Genomic DNA, 24,435 nt, shown 5'->3' on the forward strand with positions numbered 1-24,435 from the left:
CCCTGAATGCTAGAACTAGAACTGGAACTAGAACAAAACAAAGACACCCACTCTCACCACTCCTATTCAACATAGTACTGGAAGTCCTTGCCAGAGCAATCAGGCAAGAGAAAGAAATAAAAGGCATCCAAATAGGAAAATAAGAAGCCAAATTATCTCTCTTCACTGGTGACATAATCTTATACCTAGAAAACTCTAAAGATTCCACCAAAAGGCTCCTAGTACTGTTAAATGACTTCAATAAAGTTTCAAGACACAAAATAAAGGTACAAAAATCAGTAGTATTTTTATGCAGCAATAAAATTCAAGCTAAGAGCCAAATCAGGAACACAATCCCATTTACAGCAGCCATACAAAAAATAAAATACCTAGGAATACATTTAAGCAAATAAAGGAAAGACCTCCACAAGGAGAGTTACAAAACACTGCAGAAAGAAATCAACAATGACACATACAAATGGAAAAACATTCCATGCTCATGAATTGGAAAAATAAATATCATTAAAATGGTCATACCACCCAAAGCAATGTATACCTTCAATACTATTCCTATAAAACTACCAATGTCATTTTTTACAGAATCAGAAAAAACTGTTCTAAAATTTATATGGAACCAAAATGGAGCCCGATAGTTAAAGCAATTAAAAAAAAAAAAAAAGAGCAAAGCAGGAGGCATCACATTACCTGACTTTAAACTATACAATAAGGCTACAGCAACCAAAACAGCATGGTACTGGAACAACAACAACAACAACAAAACCCAGATGCAACAATGGAACAGAATAGAGAATGCAGAAATTAAGCTGCACACCTACAGCCATCTGATCTTCAATGAAGTCAACAAAATTAATAATGGGTAAAGGATTCCCTATTCAATAAATGGTGCTGGAATAACTAGTAGGTCATATGCAGAAGAATGAAACTGGAGGACTATCTAATACTATCGACAAAAATTAACTCAAGATGGATTAAAACTTTAGATATAAGACTTCACACTACAAAAATCCTATAAGAAAACCTAGAAAATATTATTCTGGACATTGAGAAGTAATTGGCCTTGGGAAAAAATTTATGACTAAGTTCTCAAAAGCAATTGCAATAAAACCTAAAACTGACAAGTGGGAACTAATTAAACTAAAGGGCTAGGGCACAGAAAAAGAAACCATCAACAGAGTAAACAGAGAATCTATAGAATGGGAGAAAATATTCACCAACTATGCCTCCAACAAAGTAGTAATATAGAGAATCTGTAAGGAACTTATTTCAAAAAACAAAAACAACCCCATTAAGAAGTGGGCAAAAGATAGGAACAGACACTTCTCAAAAGGATACATACAAGTTGCCAAGAAACATATGAAAAAAATGCTCAACATCACTAATAATCAGATAATTGCAAATCAAAACCACAATATGCTACCATCTCACACCTGTCAGAATAGCTATTATCAAAAAGTTAAAAAACAAAAAAACACAACCAGATGCTGGAGCTGCTACAGAGAAAAGGGAATGCCCATACACAGTTGGTGGGGTTGTAAATTAGTCCATCCTGTGGAAAGCAGTTTGGAGATTTTTCAGAGAACTTTAAACAGAACTACCATTTGACTCTGCAATCCCATTATTGGCTATATATCAAAAAGAAAATAAATCATTCTACTAAAAAGACACATGGCATTCTTATGTTCATTGCAGCATTATTCACAATAGCAAATATGCTAAATGAACCTAAATGCCCATCAATGGTCAATTGGATAAAGAAAATACGGTACATATACATCATAGAATACTACACAGCCATAAGAAAGAACAAGATCATGTCCTTTGCAGTAACATGGATGCAACTGGAGGCCATTTTCCTGAGTGAATTAATGCAGAAGCAGAAAACCAAACACTGCATATTCTCACTTAGAAGTGGGAGCTAAACATTGGGTACACCTGAACATAAAGATGGCAGCAACACACACTAGGCGCTAATGGAGGGAAGAGGTTGAGGAAAAAGGTTGGAAAACTAACTGTTGGGTATTATGCTCACTATCTGGATGATGGAATCATTATTACCCCAAATCTCACCATCATGTGATATACCCATGTAAGAAATCTGTACATATGCCCCTTGAATCTAAAATAAAAATTTAAGTTATAAAAGAAAAAAATAGGATTTGCTTATATGATAATCACATTAACATAAAATATAACTGGATTGGGTGGTCCCTAAGTCCAATGATGGGGGACCTTATAAGGAGAGAAATTCAGAGATGCAGAAATAGATGGTAGAGACCATATGATCAAAGAGGCAGGTATTGGCATGGTGCAGCTGAAAGCCAAGGATGTCAAAGGACTGTCAGGGGCTATCAGAAGCAAGAGAAGAAGCGTGATACAGTTTTCCCTCTGGAGCCTTCCCAGGGAGCATCATCCTGTTAGCAGCTTGATTTTGCCCTTCTTGCCTCCAGAACCACAGAGAGTACATTCTATTGTGGTAGTTTGTTCCAGCAGCCCTAGGAAATTAGTACAATATATAACCTGGAAAGAACCAACACCCAAAAAAGCACTGTTCAGAGACTTCAAAAAGGTGGATCCAGATAGCACTCCCTGAGTCTCTGATTAAGTAATCTTGATGAGATGATCTCTGCATTTTCATTATAAGAGCCAATACATTATTTTCAAAAATAATCTTAAGACCGTTTGTATGATTTTTTTCTGCCATAAAGTTAACCCTTATAGGCATGCTAATAGAAAATGATCTGGATAACACACTACAGAGTTATGTTACATACAGTACCAAAGAGGATGTCCCACTAGTATATTGCAAAGACAAATTTTCATTACTTGGAAGGGGCCCTTGAGGATTTTTTTTCTTAAGTAACTTGTAGTTACAGTTAAATAACCAGAGCTATTTTTATATTTAGATTGTCACTTTTTGCTGGCCAGCTTGAAACATGAGCAATCGTTTTTATTCCCAAGTTGTCTGTTTTACTGCTTTCTACTACAAAAACATTATCTTCCTTTCATTCTGCCGACTTCACGGAAATGAGGTACAGATAAATCTAATCATTGCCACAGTGTGTTTTATTATAAGACACTAGTATTACCACTAAAGATCTCACTCATGAAACTTTTCCAGAAACAGGTAGGTATCACCTAGACTTGCATGGAGAACAAGATGATCCTTCTTTTTACTAAACTGATGTAATTACTGCCAGAGTACTGCTTTTAAAAGAGCTATGCTTAAAGCAAAAATGAGATCCAAATTCTTTTTTCCTCTATAGGGGTAATTGCTAGTGGGGATTTTGAGGATTCATTCTTTCATCACAACCAGCTTCTTCCTGTCCTCTGCAACCATGGATCCCCAGGTGAGAGTCAGGGAGAAATGAAACACATCCTATTTCTTACTTTTGATTCATTCTAAGATTCTATTTCAAGCTGTATTTTGTCCTCAGGAATTCAAAGTAACTAGAATAGGAAGAATAATGCACCACAGAGTTAGACCCAGGACTTCTGTTCATTTCATTCCATAAAGAACAATCTCAAGTAGCATTTAGCTTCTTAGAGATGAAATTAAAACAGCAGTTTTTGTTATTAAGACAGTTCTTTGTAATTAAATATGAACAGAACTGTCTCTGTTCCAAATCTTGTCTTTGAGTCCATGGGCTAATAAAAAAATGTACTGCAGATGAGAATCAAGCTCATTATGTTATGGAACCAGAATAATCTGTGTCAGCTGATCTTAAGGTTGCTACTACTAGATGGATAGTAAATAAATTTAAATATTCTGGTCAGGCTTAAAATTTGAAGAAAGGTAATACTGTGTTTTTGCTACAATTTATCAAATAGATTCCTTTATATCAAAAATATTCTTTGATGGCTTTGACTAAAATTCCTTATTTATTACTTTCAGTTATTGAAGGAAGGTGTTAAAAGGCAAATGTTTTCTTTGAAGCATTAAAAAATGGACACAATCATCATTTACTGAACTAATATTTCTCAGTGCCTCCTACCAGGCATCAGGTTAAGATTTGATAATGAGGTGAAATAATCCCTTTGTATATTCCTGAGAAACTGGAATATAAGGCAGGGACCCAGGACACATCTAAAACATGGAGTTCCAACACCCAGGGAAGGCACAGTGGCTGAGTCAGTGTAGGTAGGTTCGGACTCCCGGCAGGTAGTTTCACTACTGGGCCACTAGTTGCCCTGAAACTGGATGTGAGGAAGCAGGTACTGAATGATGGATGGAGAGATGGAATTAGCATGCATGTTCATCTTCTCAATTTTGCCTAGGGTAGGTCCAGTGTGGGCAAACAATTTTTAATGTATGATAGCAGTAAGACTAACTTTTACTTTTTTCTCTTTTTAAATAATTATTTTGCCTGGGCACGGTGGCTCATACCTGTAATCCAGCACTTTGGGAGACCAAAGCAGGTGATCCACCTGAGGTCAGGAGTTCGAAACCAGCCTTATCAGCATGGAGAAACCCTGACTACACTAGAAATACAAAATTAGCCAGGCATGGTCGCGCATGCCTGTGATCCAAACTACTCAGGAGGCTGAGTCAGGAGAATCACTTGAACCTGGGAGGTGGAGATTGTGGTGAGCTGCAGTGGAGCCATTGCACTCCAGCCTGGGCAACAAGAGAGAAACTCTGTCTTAAAAATAATAATTTTTTTAAGTTCCAGGGAACATGTGCAGGATGTCCAGGTTTGTTACATAGGTAAACGTGAGCCATGGTGGTTTGCTACACCTATCAACCCATCACATAGGTATTAAGCCCAGCATGCATTAAGTTTTTTTCTGATTTCTGCTGCTTCCTATAACTACAAGAGTGACATTTGCCTTGCCAATGAGGGTAGACAATGATGGGGTTAACTGCCATTTCCTGAACTGGATAATCTCACTCAAATGAGCAAGTGTGTGTGTGTCAAGGTAAGATGGGTGGTATGTGGCTATAACAGAGTTCACTCACAGAACCATTGCATCTGGAAGCCTCATTCTGCTTTGCCAGTCCTCTGTCCATCTCACACGTCATATAAATAAACATATGCAGGACTTCGGATACTTCATTAAGTATCCTTGTGAAGAGAAACTAATTCTTCTTTTCACCAAGTTCCTGTCTACACACTGTATCTTGTGTTGAGAATGTACACGAGTGTGCATGCTTAGATGAAGGAAAGAAGGGAAGATAAGCAGTAAAGTCATTTCTCCCCTTCACAACCTCTCAGCCTCCCTCCCGCTTCAGCAGTGAAGTGAGGAACAGTCACTTCTCTTCAAGTTGAAAATCAAAAGAAAACTGATGGGAAAGGAAAGTGGTATTGGGTGGGTGAAGCTGTAACTAATTCCATTTGGGAATTTATCTTGCTTTTGGGAGTGAGTTGAAGGTTTGTTTTTCTTCCTTTGCAGAGTAGTGGAGATGATTAATGTAATGACTCAAAAGAGGAGAGGTATGCTATACGGACTAGTATTCCAAACTAGAGTTCCTCCTCTGTTAGCTGGAATGCAGGAGGCTGGGAAACGATAGTCCACTGGTGTAAAAGGAAAAGCAACAGTCATCTCCCTGGTCCCCTGTGTTGCCAGGACCCAGTTCAGTCCCTTTCCTGTGGCATGCTCTGTGTAAATGCTCGCTCCAGCCTCAATTCACTGGCATACTTTGGGACCAATGGTAGGTTTTCTAAGCCCTCCACAGGTATTCAAGAGTATTATGATGAACTGATACTTAATTCTGTCATATTCTAGCAAGACAGTTATATAAATTAGATTTATGAAGAAATAGTCCCTGTATCAGTTTGTGGATTTAGCTACTGTTGCTGTTACTTATCCACTCAGTGCAGAACACTGAAATAACCATAATAATTTAAATTTATGCAACACTTTTTGTTTCCATTTTCTAGACTATGAACTCTTATTTCGTACTCACAACAGAAGTAAGTATCATAGACATTACTATTGCTGATTTGGAGAGGATAGTGAAGCCAAAGCCAATAGTTGTGGCAAATCTGTCTCCGAATTTCTTGTTAAAATCTGTCTCTAGTTTCTAACCAGCTGGTCATGTGTATCATGTCATTAATAGTATCCTCAATAGCAGTTTACATCCTTTCTTAAATGGTTGATTATTCCAGTGACATTGCAATAAAAAGCACTAGAAATCAATGTTTTCCTCAAATTTGGAAATTATTTGTGTGATACAGAGGCCACACAGATAATTACTTGTTCCAGTTTGGAACAGGCAACATCTATCACTTATTTATTATAATATGAAGAGAATTTTAAAAGTAATCTTCCTTGCAAGTGCCACTAGAATATATTAAATCTAATAAAGTGATGCATGTATATTTCACATTTTATTTTGCTAAAAGCAGTAGATCCAGAAATGAATAATTCACAAATTCTTAAGTAACAAATCATTTTTCGTATCACATATTTCATCAGTGTTAGATTTTTCACAAAATAACTCAAAGAAAAGTGTAAACTAAATCTTTTCCATTTGAGACAAAATCCAATGGCAGGTGTTTTTTGTAGACTGTAGCATTTTACTGACAAGCATGTCAAAACCTCTCATATGGAATCAGTTTCGTATTTTTATTTTTAAATCCCTGAAATATAAAAAAGCAAGAGCACCCTATTCATAGACTACAAGTTCTTTTAGTACAGGGACCTGATGCTGTTTGTTTACAGATTTGGAAACAATCATGCATACATAATGAAAAATGAAATTTTAATTTTCTCTTTTTAAAAACATTGCCGTTGAACACTTAAGCTATGGCTGGTGTATGAGTCAAAAGGATGACTTTCCATTTGTATATTTTTGATCCATTCATCTCCACACTATCACCAGGGTTTGTGAACTGCTTTTTAAAAAGCACAGGGAAGCACCTGATATCAATGTGTGTTGGAGTGAAGATCAGGTCAGAATGAATGGAGGCCCCACTTGTTCCCTTTCAATCAACTTCATGGTCGCTTAATTGTCAGCTCATAACTGACATGATTTCCATGGACCTTGACTTTTCAGGTGTGTTGTGGTGCCCTTCTCTTCTCCCAGCTCACCTCCTCAAGGGCTTTATGGCCCTGAATCGCAAAACTTGAAATAAGATCAGCCTGTTAAGCTATCAGCACCAATAACATCAGCTGATTGGCCAAAGGCAGAGAAATTCTCATAAAGGATGAGGTACTTTAACATCTGATTGAATGGCTCAATAGGAATCACCCACCTGAGATTTGGTGGGAAGGAGGTGGCCAGTCCAGAATGCCTGCATCTCCAATTGCAGCCACCAGGTGAAAAGGGGTGAAGGCTGCCAGAACACACAGTTGAACCTTGCTTCTATTATTTTCCTTACAACAGGTTGAATTATTGATAGGAATATATTTCCCTAGAGTTAAAAAGAATTCTGGCCAATCCATTCAAAATAAATTTAGGAGAGTTCTTTGCATCTTCCTAGCCTCTTTGTCTCTGCCTCACCGTGATGATACTAATAATTTGATTTCCTCATATTTTCATCTCTCCATGAACAAATGTATCTGGCCTCTGGCCCATCTCCCACTCATTTTGATTTTAATAAGAAAGGATAACTCAGAAAAGGGTAGAAGACAGAGCACATAGCACTCCTCTATACCCTTTGCCATTTTCTATCAAGCCTAAATAGGAAGCAGCCAGAATTGTCCCCACTGAGCTAGACACGACCTCAGGCAGCAGCATGAATGTGACAACTGAGGGGCTGGGAGAGCCCTGAGCTGGGCAAGTGGCTGAGAGAAGCCCTGAAGCAGAGAAAAGATATGGGCAACAGAGGGAAAAATGTAGAGAACAGAAACAGCAGGAAGGTGAGGAAAATAAAATTGAAAAATAAATAAGAAATAAAAGTGCCATAAAGACAGAAACCACAGCATATTGGAAGAAAAACAACACAGAAAGAAAAGAAAGGATGTGATCAGATCAGAGTAATGAAGGCAGGCAGTCAATATCGAAGTGAGAAATAGGACCAAAGGGACAGTCAAAAGCTAGCATTGATGAAGATGACAATGGTAATTGCAACCTGGAGAGGTACAGAGAAGAAGAATATCAGGGAAGAAAAAGGAAAAATAGAAAAGGTGGCAGTGACAAACAGAATAATTATGAAAATGATCTTTCTCACCCTGTAGAAAGAAAAACAAATATGCTCAAGGTAATTGTTTTCCAAGGGGGCCTGGGGGAGGGAGGGTGGCGAGGGCCTCTCAATCTCTGGGCTTCCCTCGCTGGGTTGCTTGCATCCGTGAGGGTAGAGGCTGCAAATACGACGCATTAGAGATGAGTTGGGACAGGGTCCCCACCTTACCCCCGCACACCTTGTGCCCCTTTAAAATGTCCTATGCATGCAAATGTTGACTGTTTTATTTGCAATAGTGTCCCTATGAAACCCAGCCTGTTGGAAAATCTAACTTTTGTAATTTTCTTAAGGCTTGTTAAGCCACAAGCTGCAGGTCTGGGACAGCCCTAGCTGCAAGTTAAGGGACAGTCGTTCTTCTTCATTTGCATCATTTGCATCGGTGTTTTCTGGAGGGAAAGGAGGTAGTTCTCGCCCGTGTTCTGGGGGCAAAGCATTGGCTGGTCAGCACCTGAACAGAACCCCTTCCTTTGGGGGAGTGAAAAGAAAGATGCCAGGAAGCACCCATCTAGCTCCCACCGTCTGTACTTACGTCGAGGAAGATGGACATGCCCTTGGACAGCTGCAGGGCAGAGCTGAGCTCCTCCGAGGAGTTGTTGGAGGATGGCGATGTCTCCTGGGAATCCTCCATCCTCTGCAGCCCTGACCACTGCGGGCGGAGCAGGGCTAGGCGGACGCACCGGCTCTGGCAAGGGCGCGGCCGTAGCTGCTGCTTTGGCTCCGGATCCGGGTGGATGTTCGCTCCGGCGGGCGCCTCCCTCCGCGCTCTGTGCGCTCAGGGTCCCCCTCCCTCCTCCAGCCTCTGCGCTCCCACGCGCTCCGACTCTCGCCTCCCCCTTCTCGCGGCTGACGGCTCTGGATCCGTGTCATCCTCGCACTTAGCAACGCGGAGGGGAGCGGGCTCTGCCCCTGGCACGGCCATTGGCCACTGCTGGAGATAACCTGGGGGCCCCTGCCCACCCAACGACGGCTCCAAGTGCACGGACTGAGGAGGGTTTTAGGAGAGAGGGACGGATGGCAGGGCATTTGTCCTGAGCAGCCAAAGCGCAAAGTAAGGACTCCCCAGCCTCACCTCAGAGTGGATACCATAAGTAAGAAGGTATTCTGACAGGTTCTACAGCCGCTTTGCTTTTGGTCCCAGCGGCCTCTCCCCCTTACCCTTCCCAAAGGCAGAGACGGCATTGATGGGTACCACCAAGCAGGGAGCAGCGGGTTTGGTGTAGGGATTGAGCCATTCCGTGTTATCTTGCACTCTAAGAACTTACTAAACCTGTAAGCCTCAGTTTTCCTCCTCAGTAAAATGGTCATGGTGGTCTCACCTCAGAGGGTTCTGAGGCTTACCTGTGTCGGTACTGCTGACAAAGGCGGTGCTATGAACTCTGCCCAGAGTAGGCTTCAAAACGTTTGCTCTGGGGCAAGGATTGTTAGGTAATGTTCAACAATGCAGTTTTCCAAAGTCAGGATAAGACGTGGTCCTTATCTGTGTTTAACCATTTAAACCACGGTAATTATTCCATATGTGAGGGTCTCTGTGAAGCCTGTAAAAATAGGAAGTTGACCACAACTTTCATCAGGAAAGGGATCCAGTTTATTGGGCATCTAAAATGTGTATGTGTCGGTTACAAACTTGAGCTATCTGGGAGCAAGATAAGGCAAAAAAGAAAGAGCCTTGTCTACACACAAGACTCTGCCTCTGCCAGTGAGAACCGATAGAGAGGATCCAGATCTCCTTTTTGTATCCTTCAGAGGAAAATAAACATGTTCTTTCTATAAGACAAGCCCGCAAACAACCAAGGTACCGATCGACATGTGAGTGTCTTAAAGGCATGTAAAATGTGCTATGGGTTCTTAGGAGGGACGGTTACACTCTGACTGTGGGGACCAAGAAAAGCTTCATATAAGAAGCGGTGTATGAAATAGACCTCAAAAATCAGTAGATATTCCATACTTGATAGAAACAGAAAGAAAATACTTCCAGGCGGAGGGAACAGCATAAGCAAAGGCATGGTACCAGGAAAGCACGTGGAAGCTGCAAGTAGCCTAGTGGGGATTTCTATAAATATACAGAATCCCAGATCCTACCTGGGCTTTGCAAATCCCAATATTAAAGTGCTGTGTAGTCCAGGAATCCAAGTCCCCCTCACTCTAATGGTTCATACACAGTTGCTCTGTAGCAGGGTCAGAACTAGGTGTGACAAGTGGGGACTTTGAGCACAGAATATAAGGAAGCACTTGCTCTCAGGCCCTACCCTGCGCTCTCATGATCCCGAGAGTGACTTTCTTAAATTTTGCACTCTAAGTATCTCATTCACTTCACCCAAGTCCCACTGCTGCTTTGTAGATGGGTGCTTAAAAAAAAAAAAAAAAAAGAATCTGATAGTTCTCAACTCTGCCTGTACATTGGAATCACCTGAGGTGTGTGGCAACTTTAAAATTTGCCCACAAATTCATTGACATTCTTCCTATAGAGAGGTGGGCCCCCTTTCCTTGAATCTGAAAGATTGTGACGGTTTCAATGAGTAAAATGGAACACAAGTGATGCTAGGTGCATGGATGCCTTTGCAATTCCACTTTTTACAGTGGATTTGCTCCTGAGTTCCTCAACTTCTATATAGGAAGTTTTTCTACCTACAGCCACTATGCTTTGAGGAAGCCCAAGCTATATGGAAAGGTACATGTAGATACCTGGCTTATGGTCTAGCTAAGCTGAGTATTTGCATTATTCCAGCCTCAGCAGCGGGAACGTCAATAAGGAAGCCTCTGAATGACTCCAACACCCAGCTCTTGGAGACATTCCTAGCCGTGTGAGTTGTCCCAGCCAAAATGCTGGACATCATGGAGTAAAGGCACACTGCCAGTGCTGTGCCCTGTCAGAACAGTTGGCACACAGAATTGGGAGCATAATAAATGTATACTGTTTTATATAAATAAACATTGGGGTGGTTGGATTTGTAACAATAGATAACCAAAATAAGGAATTAACCCTCCCCGCACAAACACATACATATCAAACCGATGCCTGTGTTTCATCCTCAAATTCACTTCCAATTAGCATGTGGTGGACCCGGGGCATTAACGTTTGTTTGTTTGAAGATTTCCATGTGATTCTGATGTGCAGCAAGGATTGAGAATCACCAAATTTGTGCTGTATATACAGTACAGAAAAAAAGTAGAATAAAATCTCAGAATATAGGCAGAGGCTATAGGATGAAAATCTGTGAAGTCCAGGGATAGGACTAATTAGGTAGAGAGTTAGAGAAATTAAACTTAATCAGGGGAGAGATATTTATGGGAACTGTTCTTCTGGAATATTCATCTGGCATCTTTACGTGCATTTTCCTAATTAACTGCAAATTCCTTTACCTAAACTGTGAGAATAGACCCTTCTCTTTAACTACTGTTAATCAAAACAAATACAAAATTATTTTAAAAAACCATACTGGTCAACCCATCAAATGGACACTGGACATTCAAATCACTGAAGGAGAAAAACCAGAAGAAGGAGGGGGGCTATCAACCATGAACATCAAGTTACTGAATTTATTAAAATATGTTGTTTATCCCTGCCATTGGATGAAGAACTGAATAGTTTTTTTTCTGCAAAATGCAGTTTAAGTCAGACCCCTCTAACCCAAGTTGTAAATGTTCCTCAGCCCTCAAATTCAACCGCACAAGTGGTAATATTTTTATGCCAATCCCATGGTAACAAGAACAGGTAATAAAGGAGACTTTCTCTGATTACAAATGAAGAACAGGAGAATAATCAGCAGTCATGATTCAAAACCAGGAAGCTGGTTGTAACACTTCGGTAAAAACATTCCTTTTCTCTTCACTGACAATGAATGACATTTTCTGTACCTGTGGCTTTGCTTATTTCTTCTAATGGTCCATCAAGAAGGAATATAAATTATTAAATAACCAACTGGTCATTATTTATTTTTATGATTCCTGTGTGAACACAGGAATACATTCTGCTATAGCTGACTAATAGAAATGTAATGTTCATGGAAGGCTCTAGTAGAAATAGATGGCAATTAGATTCACATTTACAGACAAATTCAATAGGCCCTACAAAGTGGTAACCAAACATATTTTTATAGTTTTCTTTTTATCTACACAGCATGCATTTTTGAAAATAGTTTTCACATGTTTTTATGAAACACAGGTGCTGCACTGCTGTGCACAGTATCAGTTGCAAACAGCAGACAAACAACTTGAGGGAGGAAATGCAACTTCTTTGTAGCAAGGGCCTAAAAAAATAGAAATATAATTCCGATTCCAGCTCTCAGGCTTCCTGTGATAAGACTTTGACACGAAGTATTTCTAGCATTTCAGGAGATGATAGCTGTGTGGGAATATATTGTATTTCAATCCATCTCTGCCTCGTAGACGAACTATTATCTAAACTATTTCAGACAGCTAGGAATCTACCTTATTTATATCTCAAATTCTAGGGAAGGTTATCCTTCCCTTTTGAGTAATGACTCAGAATCCTTTTGGTGAGGTTAGTGGACATTTTTGTTGCCTTGGGAGCTTAGGATCTAAATCCCCTTCCTCTCTAAGTGTCTGTCCCCATGGTGCAGGTCCTGAATGGGGGCAGAAGTCACCACATCTGCAGGAAAGGAAAAGATCCTTCTCTTCCCTGGTAGCTGGAGCACAGGCTGAGAGCTAGGCTCAGCTGATAGGTCACTTCACTTGGGTGTTCAAATCTGAATCCAGGGATGTGCGGGGAAGTTTATTAGTGGCAGTAGACACATTGTGGTGTTGAGTATGGCCACAGTGCCAGGGGAGCCCTGAAGATGATTTAATCAACTGGATAATGGCACTCTATGATTTCAGCAACCCTGTCCTCCAAGCTTGATCTCCAGGCTTCCTGCTGACTTAGAGACCTAGTGTTCTTCCAAAACTTTCTTTTCTGTTTTACCTTAGTCAAAGTTAGTTTTTTATGTTTGAATTCTGACAGAAAAATTCAATCTAAATTTCTAGTGTTAAAGAAGTCCATTGTGAGGTCACTGGAAAAAAATGGTTAAAAAATTTAATTCTTTTCAGACATTTACTGAGTGCTTGCTTCATTCCAGGCAACTGACAGGCAAGCTGGGGAAATGATGAAAAGGACTGGTCCTTGCCTTTGCAGAACATAGACAACTTAAGGAGAGATTATTGTAATAGATAATATTAATGCAGTGAGACAAGAGTAACTCCAGATGTTTTCAGTGAAGGTAAACACCAGATGAGGCAGGACAGAGGAAGGGACTCCTTCCCACGAGTACCTATTCTGTGTGGCCACATTGCTGTCTACAGCCCTAGGCACTACGGATTTTCCACTCCTTGAAACTCTTGCTTTTTCTTTCTGATCATGTTCCTCCTACTCCCTTTAGTCTTCAGGGAGTCTCCTAATTCTAGCCTTCTAGATGTTACGTTTCCTAAATTGTACCCTAGCTTCATCTGTTCCCTTCCCATTTTTGCTCTTTCTTTCCTCCATACACTGATATTACCCAAGCCTGTGATTTTCCACCTGTAGGCTGATGACTACGTAGATTTATATACCAGTTTGACTGGTACACATCTCCTTATGAATTTTTGAATTGAGGCATATTCAAAAAGGAATTCATCATTTTTTCCTAATTATTGTATGCTCCATCACTTGTTGAATAACATCAACCTTCACCAATTCATCCAAAAGAGAAACCCCAAAATAATCTTGGACTCTTTCCCTCACTGTCCCTCACCCTACCTCTATCCCATCTTCACATCTCTCTAATCAGTTGCAAGGGTTATCTTTGGAATCACCCCTCTCCTCTCCACCTCTATCACCACTATATAAGACATAAGAACTGTCATCTCTCACCAGGAGCAGTGCCCAGCTGCCCGTCTGGTTTCTGTGTCTCCAATGTGGCTCTCTTCTCATCCGTACTTTATCTTTTCCACAGAGGCTTCTAAAATGCACATCTAAGCATAGAACACACCTGCTGAAAATCCTTCAGAGATTCACTGGAGCCTTTAAAATAAAATCATCTATTTTGTGTCATCTCTTGCCTTTCCCTTCTTGCCTCCGCCCCAGCCTCAACATTCTGGCCACACAGAATTACTGGAGTGGTATGGAGTGGTTGAGCAGGCAAATTATGATATCCAAAAGACTGAAGCGCAGAGCCTAGCCTAGCTTCTTATTATCTTTGAATAATACTAAGACATGTTATTTAGCCTCTATTTTTTTCAACTATCAAATAGAAATAAGAATGGTACCTGCTGCACAGGGTTTAGATGAGAATTCAGTTAAATAATATATGCAAGACACTTAGCACAGAACCCTGAACAAAAATAATGGCAGAAAAACTGTGTCTATTTATCATTACTTGTAGATTTCTGTATACGCACTGCTCTCCCATGCTCCCAGGCTATTGCCCTTGGCATTATCTGCCTAGAATACATGTCTTCCTTAATCATGCAGCCCATCATTTAGTTGGCTTTTTAAGAATCAGCTCAGCATCTTTTCCTCTGCAGAAGAGCCTCCTCCTCACTCCAGCCCCACCAATCCCTCAGGGTGGATTGGTTTCTCCTCCTCCTTGTTTCCATAGCACTCTCTGCATACCCCTTTCACGTCCCTTATCACATTTTTCTAAATGATTTTTTAGTAACTTCTCTGCCTGCCTGTCTGAACTCTGAGATGCTTCAGAGTAAAAACTCTATTTTTCTTCTGTATCTTATGCCTTATTTGTTGCTACACACATGGTAGGCACTCAATAAATGTGGAATGAATGAACAAAGGAAGGAAAGGTTAAATAAATCTATACTGAACCTAGGTATCAGAGGAAGAAATTGAATGATGTTAGCTACTTCCTGGTCATAATGTCCAATTACATGAATTGATGATTAAAAGATACAGAGACAAAGAAGAGAGGCATCAAAATCTGGTGAAAGACATATAACCATGGCTTATAAAGGTGGGCAGAGCTCAGGTCTGGGTAACCAAGTGGCAGATAAAGGGTGTGCTTAGGGAAACAAAGCACAGAAACCCTTGTCTCCCCTGAAAAAGAAAGGTTCAACTTTAATGAATTAAGCTAGCATTTCACAATTTAAAAAATGCAGAAAACAGCTATTATAATTTTAAATCTACTTTTTAAAAACTTATTTATCTATTTAATTTCAAAGATAAACATTGAAATGAAGAGAGGATCTGGCAACTCTGTAGAGAGGCCCTGAGGGTTTTGCCCAGGTCCTAAAAAACAGGCCTTCTTTATTTCAGACTTGGCCTATTCACACTAATGTGGACATTTAGGAATCTCACAGTAAATTCCTAGCGATATGTTACTAAACCCTGGGGAACCATTAGGAGGGAATGTAGTAGGGGCAGGATATGGAAGCCACATCCAGCTTTGCCATGTCAGCCATTGAGCCATGGGCAAGTCACTTAACCTGTCTAAGCCCTAATTTTATTCCTAAAGATCAGATAATAGCCACTTTGTGACTTTTGTGGGATTCATGAGAATGGATGAAGATTTTGCTGTGAAGACTCGATGGGAAGACCCCGTCTGTTTTGTTAGTTATTGTGTCCCAGCTCTGAGTAAATACTGGTTGAATAAATCACCAATCTGTGCACTGTAGGATCATCATTATGTGTACAAGATCATGAACTTTATTAACCTCAAAGAGACATAAAGAGAGGCAGGTGCATCATACTGTGAATGCAGTAATGTGCCCATTCTTCACTTTGGTGGGCATTGTGGTAGCCATGAATTTCTTCATATGCCTGCAATTATGGAGAGGGTGAAAGCATCCAGGTTCACTCTAGTTACAATTTCCCCCTCTTGGTCACTCCTTTATATATGAAAAGGAGCTTCTGTAATGCATTTGACATTTCCCTTAAGAAGTACAAATTAGCTTCTAATTAGGGAAATACATATATAACAGATGGACCACTTAACAATTTCTCTAAAACAGAACCCCCAAAAGCTAAAATATGTTACTTAGTGTGTGAATGAGCCAAGGTTATTTGAAACAATTTTTATGTGATTTTAAAAAAATTATTTATTTATTTATTTTTATTCTACTTTAGGTTCTGGGGTTCATGTGCAGATCATGCAGGATTGTTGCTTAGGTACATATGTGGCAATGTAGTTTGCTGCCTCCATCTCCCCATCATCTACATCTGGCATTTCTCCCCCTGTTATCCCTCCCTGACCTCTCCACCCTCTCGCTGTCCCTCTCTTGGCCCCCCCACCAAGCAGACCCCAGTGTGTGATGCTCCCCCCTTGTGTCCATGTGTTCTTATTGTTCAACACCCGCCTATGAGTGAGAACATGTGGCATTTTATTTTCTGTTCTTGTGTCAGTTTGCTGAGAATGATCGTTTCCAGATTCATCCATGCCCCTACAAAGGACATAAACTCATCATTTTTATGGCTGCATAGTATTCCATGGTGTATTTGTGCCACATTTTCCTTGATCAGTCTATCATCGATGGGCATTTGGGTTGGTTGCAGGTCTTTGCTGTTGTAAACAGTGCCACTATGAACATAGGTGTGCGTGTCTTTATAATAGAATGAATTATAATCCTTTGGATATATACCCAGTAATGGGATTGCTGGGTCAAATGGAATTTCTATTTCTAGATCCTTGAGGAAGTGCCACTCTGTCTTCCACAATGGTTGAACCAATTTACACTCCCACCAACAGTGAATTGTTCCTTTTTTCTACAGATCCTCTCCAGCATCTGATTTTCTCCAGATTTTTTAATGATTGCCATTCTAACTGGCATGAGATGGTCTCTCAATATGGTTTTGATGTGCATTTCACCAATAATCAGTGATGATGAGCATTTTTTCATATATTTGTTGGCTCATATATGTCTTCTTTTGAAAAGTGTCTGTTTATATCCTTCTCCCACTTTTGAATGGATTTGTTTGTTTGTTTTTTTCTTGTAAATCTGTTTTAGTTCTTTGTAGATTCTGGATATAAGTCCTTTGTCAGATGGGTAGATCAGAAAATTTTTTTCCCTTTCTGTTGGTTGCTGGTTCACCCTAATGATTGTTTCTTTTCTTGTGCAGAAGCTCTGGAGTTTAATTAGATCCCATTTGTCTATTTTGGCTTTTGTTACCAATGCTTTTGGTGTTTTAATCATGAAGTCCTTGCCTATGGTTCTGAATGGTTTTGCCTAGGTTTTCTTCTAGGGTTTTTTGGTGTTAGGTCTTATGTTTAAGTCTTTAATCCATCTGGAGTTAATTTTAGTGTAAAGTGTCAGGAAGGGGTCCAGTTTCTGCTTTCTGCACACTGCTAGCCCATTTCCCCAACATTTATTAAACAGGGAATCCTTTCCCCATTGCTTGCTTTTGTCTGGTTTGTCAAAGATCAGATGGTTATAGATGTGTGGTGTTGCCTCCAGGGCCACTGTTCTGTTCCATTGGTCTATATCTCTGTTTTGGTACCAGTACCATGCTGTTTTGATTACTGTAGCTTTGTAGTATAGTTTGAAATCAGGTATCGTGATGCCTCTGTACTTTTTTCTTAGGATTGTCTTGGCTATGCAGGCTCTCTTTTGGCTCCATATGAAGTTTAAGGTGGTTTTTTCCAGTTCTGTGAAGAAGTTTATTCACAGCCTGATGGGGATAGCATTGAATATATAAATTACTTTGGGCAGTATGGTTATTTTCACAATATTGATTCTTCCTAACCATGAGCATGGAATATTTCTCCATCTGTTTGTGTCTGCTCTTATTTCCTTGAACAGTAGTTTGTAGTTCTCCTTGAGGAGGTCCTTTATATTCTTTGTTAGGTGTATTCCCAGGTATTTTATTCTCTTTGTAGCAATTGTGAATGGCCGTTTGGTCTTGATTTGGCTCTCTGTTAGTCTGTTATTGGTGTATAGGAATGCTTGTGATTTCTGCACATTGATTTTGTATCCTGAGACTTTGCTGAAGTTGCTTATCAGTTTAATGAGATTTTGGGCTGAGATGATAGGGTCTTCTAAATATACAATCATGTCATCTGCAAATAGAGACAATTTGACTTCCTCTTTTCCTAACTGAATAACCTTTATTTTTTTTTTTTCTTGCCTAATTGCTCTGGCTAGAATAGGAGTGGTGAGAGAGGGCATCATTGTCTAGTGTTGGATTTCTAAGGGAATGCTTCCAGTTTTTGCCCATTCAGTATGATATTGGCTGTAGGTTTGTCATAAATAGCTTTTATTATTTTGAGATATGTTCCTTTGATACCTAGTTTATTGAGAGTTTTTAGCATAAAGATAAACATTGAAATGAAGGCAGAAATAAAGATGTTTTTCAAAACCAATGAGATCGAAGACATAGTGTACCAGAATCTCTGGGACACATTTAAAGAAGTGTCTAGAGGGAAATTAAAGCAATAAATGCCCACCAGAGAAAGGAGGAAAGATTTAAAATCAACACTCTATCATCAAAATTGAAAAAGCTAGAGGAGCGAGATCAAATAAACTCAAAACCTAGCAGAAGACAAGAAATAAGTAAGATCAGAGTAGAACTGAAGGTGATAGAGACACAAAATATCCTTCAAAAAATAATCCAGGAGATGGTTTTTTGAAAAGATCAAGAAAATAGACAAACCACTAGCCAGAATAATAAAAAAAGAAAAGGGAGAAGAATCAAATCAATGTAATAAAAAATCGTAAAGGGGATATCACCTCTGACTCCACAGAAATACAACTACAATCAGAGATTACTACAAACAATTCTACACACATAAACCAGTAAACCTGGAAGAAATGGATAAATCCCTAGACACTTGCACCCTCCCAAATCTAAACCAGGAAGAAGTTGAAACCTTGAACAGACCAATAACCAGGGCTGAACTTGTGGCAGCAATTAGTAGCCTACCAACCAAAAAAAAAGTCCTGGTCCAGATGGGTTCACAGCCCAATTCTACCAGACATACAAAGAGGAGCTGGTACCATTCTTTCTGAAACAATTCCAAACAATACAAAAAGAGGGAGTCCTTCCCAAATCACTTTATGAGACCAACATCATCTTGATACTGAAACCCAGCAGAGACTCAACAAGAAAAGAAAACTTCAGGCCAATATCCATGATGAACATAGATGCAAAATCTTCAATAAAATACTGGCAAACCGATTGCAGCAGCGCATCAAGAAGCTTATCCATCATGATCAAGTAGGATTCATCCCAGGGATGCAAAGCTGGTTCAACATATGCAAGTCTATAAACATAATCTGCCACATAAACAGTCCAAAGACAAAAACCACATAATTATCTCAATAGATGCAGAGAAGGCCTTTGACAAAATTCAACAGCTCTTTATGCGAAAGTGATTTTTAAACTAGATTTAAGCTGCTTTTCACTACATGGGTTGGAAATCATATTCTTCTATTCATGCAAGTATTCTTCTAGTAGACATTTCAGAACCAACAACATAAACCTGTTACAATATTTTTTACCAACAACACTAGTCCTTTTGGATCATAGTTCACCCTTGAGGTGAGTATATTCAATCCTATGTAAATACCATATAAAATACAGCATTTTACTTACATCTTTGCAAACATTTTCCAAATAATCTACTTTACAAAAGCAATTTGCAGACTGAATTACACTTGGGAAAATTCTCAGAGCTTAACAACAGCAGTGACTTCCTCTTTCCAATTTCCTTCCCAGCTTCAAATTTGTGTGTTGGAAAAAAATGAAAGGAGGAGGTTCTGGCTTAAAGGCATTAACACTAAAAATTAACAGGCCGGGCACAGTGGCTCAAGCCTGTAATCCCAGCACTTTGGGAGGCTGAAGTGCGCTGATCACCAGGTCAAGAGATCGAGACCATCCTGGCCAACGTGGTGAAACCCCGTCTCTACTAAAAATATAAAAATTAACTGGGTGTGGTGGCGTGCGCCTATGGTCCCAGCTACTCCAGAGGCTGAGGCAAGAGAATTGCTTGAACCCAGGAGGCAGAGGTTGCAGTGAGCCGAGATTGTGCCACTGCACTCCAGCCTGGCGCCTGGCAACAGAGTGAGACTCTGTCTCAAAAAAAAAAAAAAAAAAAAAAAAAATTAACAATACCAATCATTTCAAAATGAAAAAAAAAAAAAACTTCTAAGTAATCATAAAGTTCTGCTCTACTAGCCTTAATTGATACCTAATGTCTAAGAAGTTGGACTTTAAAAATGTTTTTAAGTAATCTTTCCATCTTCCAATTGGCAAATTTGCTTCAGTTTTAAAAGGATTCCCTAGCATCACTGGATTCTTTTTGACTGTTGCTACTAGAAGGCATTATAGTAATTGGCTCAGGCTGCCATAACAAAATACCACAGACTAGGGACCAAAAACAACAGAAATTAATTTTCTCACAATTCTGGAGGCTGGGAAGTCCTAGATCAAGGTGTCAGCGGTTTTGGTTCCTGACAGGGGCCCTGTTCCTGTCTTGCAAACAGTTACCTTCTTGCTATGCCCTTACATGATGTTTTCTAAATGTGTGTGTGGAGAAAGAGCTCTTGTGTCTCTTCCTTTTCTTGTTAGTATACCAGCCTTATTGGATTAAGTCTCCACCCTTGCAATCTCATTTTAACAAAGGAATTTGGGTGGTGGGGTGGGGGAAAATCCAGTCCATAACAGTCATCATTATAATGTGAAATTTGAAGAGAGAGAGTGAGAGAGAATTAGGTCTTTCACAGGCTCTTTTACTTCTGAGCTGTGTGTCCATAGGTCAGTCATTTAACCTATCTGTGCCTCATTTGTTAATCTGTAAAAACGAGCAATAATAGCACTTACCACATGGACAGTTGCTAGGATTAAATGAAGTTTCTCATGTCTGGCTCAAAATGATTGCTCAGTAAAGTTAATTAGCATTAATTTATGTGATAAACAATTTTATAAATCTCTTTGCAATGCCTTATGAATATAAGCAAAAGAACAGGACATGCTTTGATGGAGATTTTCATTATTTTTTTTAAAGAAGACTAATAATTATCTTTGATTCCCTTCTTTTCTCACAAATCTGGTCATCCACAAGGTCTTGTGAATTTGAATACATAAATAGTTCTGGAATGCACAGCCCTTTACCTGCCTGAATTTCTGCCCTAGCTCATCTCCCTGAGTACCTCATCTCCAGAGTTATAGCCTCCTCCTGGAATACCTGACCTCTCATATTTCCTTTCTTTGTCAATGCCACAGTCAGAGCAACAATCTTGAACACATACTATCTCATTTTTTCCTCTGTTCACAAATGTTTAGTGTCCATCACTGACCTTGAGACTGAGTCCAAATGCCCATTGTGTTGCTCTCAAGACTGCAAAATCTGGTTGCATCTCTCCCCATGAGCCCACCTTCCAGACACACTCTCATACATGCATTTGCACACAGCTACATGTGCACATATACTTACCTTCACATGCACACATGTACACACAAGACAGGAAAGAAAGATCACCAAAATACAAAATATTAGTGGCCATTTTATCTGAATAAGAGTATTTCACGTGACTTTCTAGGTTTTTTTCCAAATATTTTTCATATTTAAAAATTACAACATATGATTGCATACATTTTATAATCATAAATATTGCAGTTATTTATATTTTTAAGCATTTCACATTAAGAGAGATATTCATACAATGATACCATAGCACTTGTCATAAATAAGAAGAGAATAATTTTTATTTTGGGTCTGCTATTCTCTAATAGGTCCACTGTAACTATAACCTCAAAAGATTTGGTATGTCTATCAATACCACACAGCAATATCTATGGTTTTAGTATCACACATGAATTAATTACATTTGCTCTGAAGCAGCAAAGATGAAGCAGGGATACATTAAAAGTTTATTTATTGGCAGAGTAAACGTGACTGGTTCCCCTTCTGACCAAGGTTTGGAGCCCAGGGAAGGCAGAGTCGCCCATTACGGACACAAGAAGGAAGCCAGACAGGAGAATCCTGGGCAGAAAAGCACCATCAGTCTTAATGCCGCCATTCTGGCCCTGGGAACTAACAACTTGGATGTCCAATCAAGAGACCTAATCTGAAAGTTGGTAATTTCAAAGACGACAGGAGGATAAATTTACAATGATGGGAAGAAACCACCATAAAAAGGCTGAGAATACTCAAAATCAGAATGCCTCTCCCTCTAAAGATGATCACAGTTCCACATCAACAATGGAACAAGGCTTGACGGAGAATGAGCGCATCCCAATGACAGAATCACTCTTCAAGGAATGGATAATAAGAAACTTCTGTGAGTTAAAAGAACATGTTGTAGCCCAACGTAAAGAAACTAGGAACTTTGAAAAAAGGTTTGACGAAATCCTATTGAGAATAGACAACTTAGAGAGGAATATAAGTGAATTAATGGAACTGAAGAATACAATACAGGAACTCCAAGAAGTATGCACAGGTTTAAACACTTGAATTGTTCAAGCAGAAGAAAGGATAACAGAGGTCAAAGTCCAACTTAATGAAAGAAAACAAGAAGACAAGATTAGAGATAAAAGGATAAAAAGGAACGAGCAAAGTCTCCAAGAAATGTGGGACTATGTGAAAAGACCTAATTTACGTTTGATAGGTGTACCTGAATGCGACGGAGAGAATGAATCCAAGCTGGAAAATACCCTTCAGGATATTATTCAGGAAAATTTTCCTGAACTAGCAAAGCAGGTCAATATTAAACCCCAGGTAATACAGAGAACACCACAAAGATATTCCTCAAGAAGACCAACCCCAAGCCACATAATCGTTAAATTCACCAGGGTTGAAACGAAGGAGAAAATACTAAGGGCAGCCAAAGAGAAAGGTCAGGTTACCCACAAAGGCAAGCCTATCAGACTTACAGCAGATCTCTCAGCAGAACCTCTACAAGCCAGAAGAGAGTGGGGGCCAATATTCAACATCCTCAAAGAACAGAACCTTCAGCCCAGAATTTTATATCCAGCCAAACTAAGTTTCACAACTGAAGGAAAAATAAAATCTTTTATGAACAAGCAAGTACTCAGAGATTTTATTACCACCAGGCCTGCTTTACAAGAGCTTCTGAAAGAAGCATTACACACAGAAAGAAACAACCAGTATTAGCCTTACCAAAAATATACCAAAAAGTAAAGAGCACCAACATAAAGAAGAATTTTCATCAACGAATGGATCAAACAGCCAGTTAACATCAAATGGAAGTAACCCTAAATTTAAATCGACTAAATCCTCCAATCAAAAGACACAGCCAAAACCCAATGGCATGTTACATCGAGACCTGTTTCACATGCAAGGATACACAAAGACTCAAAACAAAGGAATGGAGAAAGATTTACCAACCAAATGGAGAGCAAAAATAAATAAATAAATAAAAAGCAGGAGTTGCAATTCTCATAGCAGATAAAATAGATTTTAAAGCAACAAAGATATAGTGGTAAAAGGATCAATACAACAACAGGAGCTAATGATCCTAACACCCAGATACATAGAGATTTAGATTCAACAAGACAGAAAATTAATAAGGATATCAAGGACTCGAACTCAGATCCGAAAAAAGTAAACTTAATAAATATTTATAGAGCTCTCCACTTCAAATACATAAAATATACATTCTTGTCAATACCACATCACACCTACTCATAGGTTTAAATGAAACATTGATTGGCCATTATTGATACTCATGTGTTTTTTCAGAATAAAGCAATATTTCTGTTCACCCTCCCTCCCTCTCTTCCTCTTTCTTTCTCTCCTTTACTTATGTTTTTTTCTTTCCTTCTCTCAAAAAAAAAGTTTATTTATTATCTAAGAATTTCTATAGATGTGTCCCCATAATACCTTTTTAGCCATTTGTTTGGACTGTGTTCCAAACTGGAAACCAGTAGATTTGCCTCACTCTAACCCCATCTTTTCCCTTCCCCATCCCTTTACTTATGCCATATATACATACTTTTTCTCCAGTATATCCATACATCCATATATCCGTACCTTTGACCAAGTATATCTAACTCTCTACTCTCCCCTACCTCATATCTGCACTTAAGGAACTAGACATCTTCCTCCAAGTCCCAGCTCACATGTTACCTCTTCTGTAACACTTCCCCCACAAATCAATAAACCCATTTTGCAGTTTACTGTGATTCTTAAAATTCAGATCCCTTAACATCTTGATAGAATTCATAATAGTAAATATTGTCAAGAATCCCAAGAAAAAAATTTAATTTGCTTATATAAAGGATGAATAGCTAGATTTGCAGTTCTAAATGAACAAATTATGCTTGAAAATGATACTCAGTTGCAAAATGAGTACAGTGATACAGTCAAATGTATTCTAAAGCACTGAAGTTGAATAAATGAAATGACATGGTGGTTTTGAAGACTCTTAC

General features: G+C 39.2%; 1 protein-coding gene across 1 annotated transcript in view; it reads right to left on the minus strand.

Moving 5' to 3' along the window:
* The window catches only part of NECAB1 (N-terminal EF-hand calcium binding protein 1), a 166,544-nt gene extending 157,652 nt beyond the window's left edge, over nt 1–8,892 (minus strand). The window contains exon 1 of the mRNA XM_002759058.7: nt 8,656–8,892. Coding sequence (XP_002759104.1) covers nt 8,656–8,754 — 99 coding nt within the window. The 5' untranslated portion in view covers nt 8,755–8,892. The remainder of the gene's footprint in view (nt 1–8,655) is intronic.
* Between the last annotated feature and the right edge of the window lie 15,543 nt (nt 8,893–24,435).

The sequence above is a fragment of the Callithrix jacchus genome, chromosome 16, assembly GCF_049354715.1.
Source record: "Callithrix jacchus isolate 240 chromosome 16, calJac240_pri, whole genome shotgun sequence".
In the NCBI taxonomy this organism is placed as follows: Eukaryota; Metazoa; Chordata; class Mammalia; order Primates; family Cebidae; genus Callithrix; species Callithrix jacchus.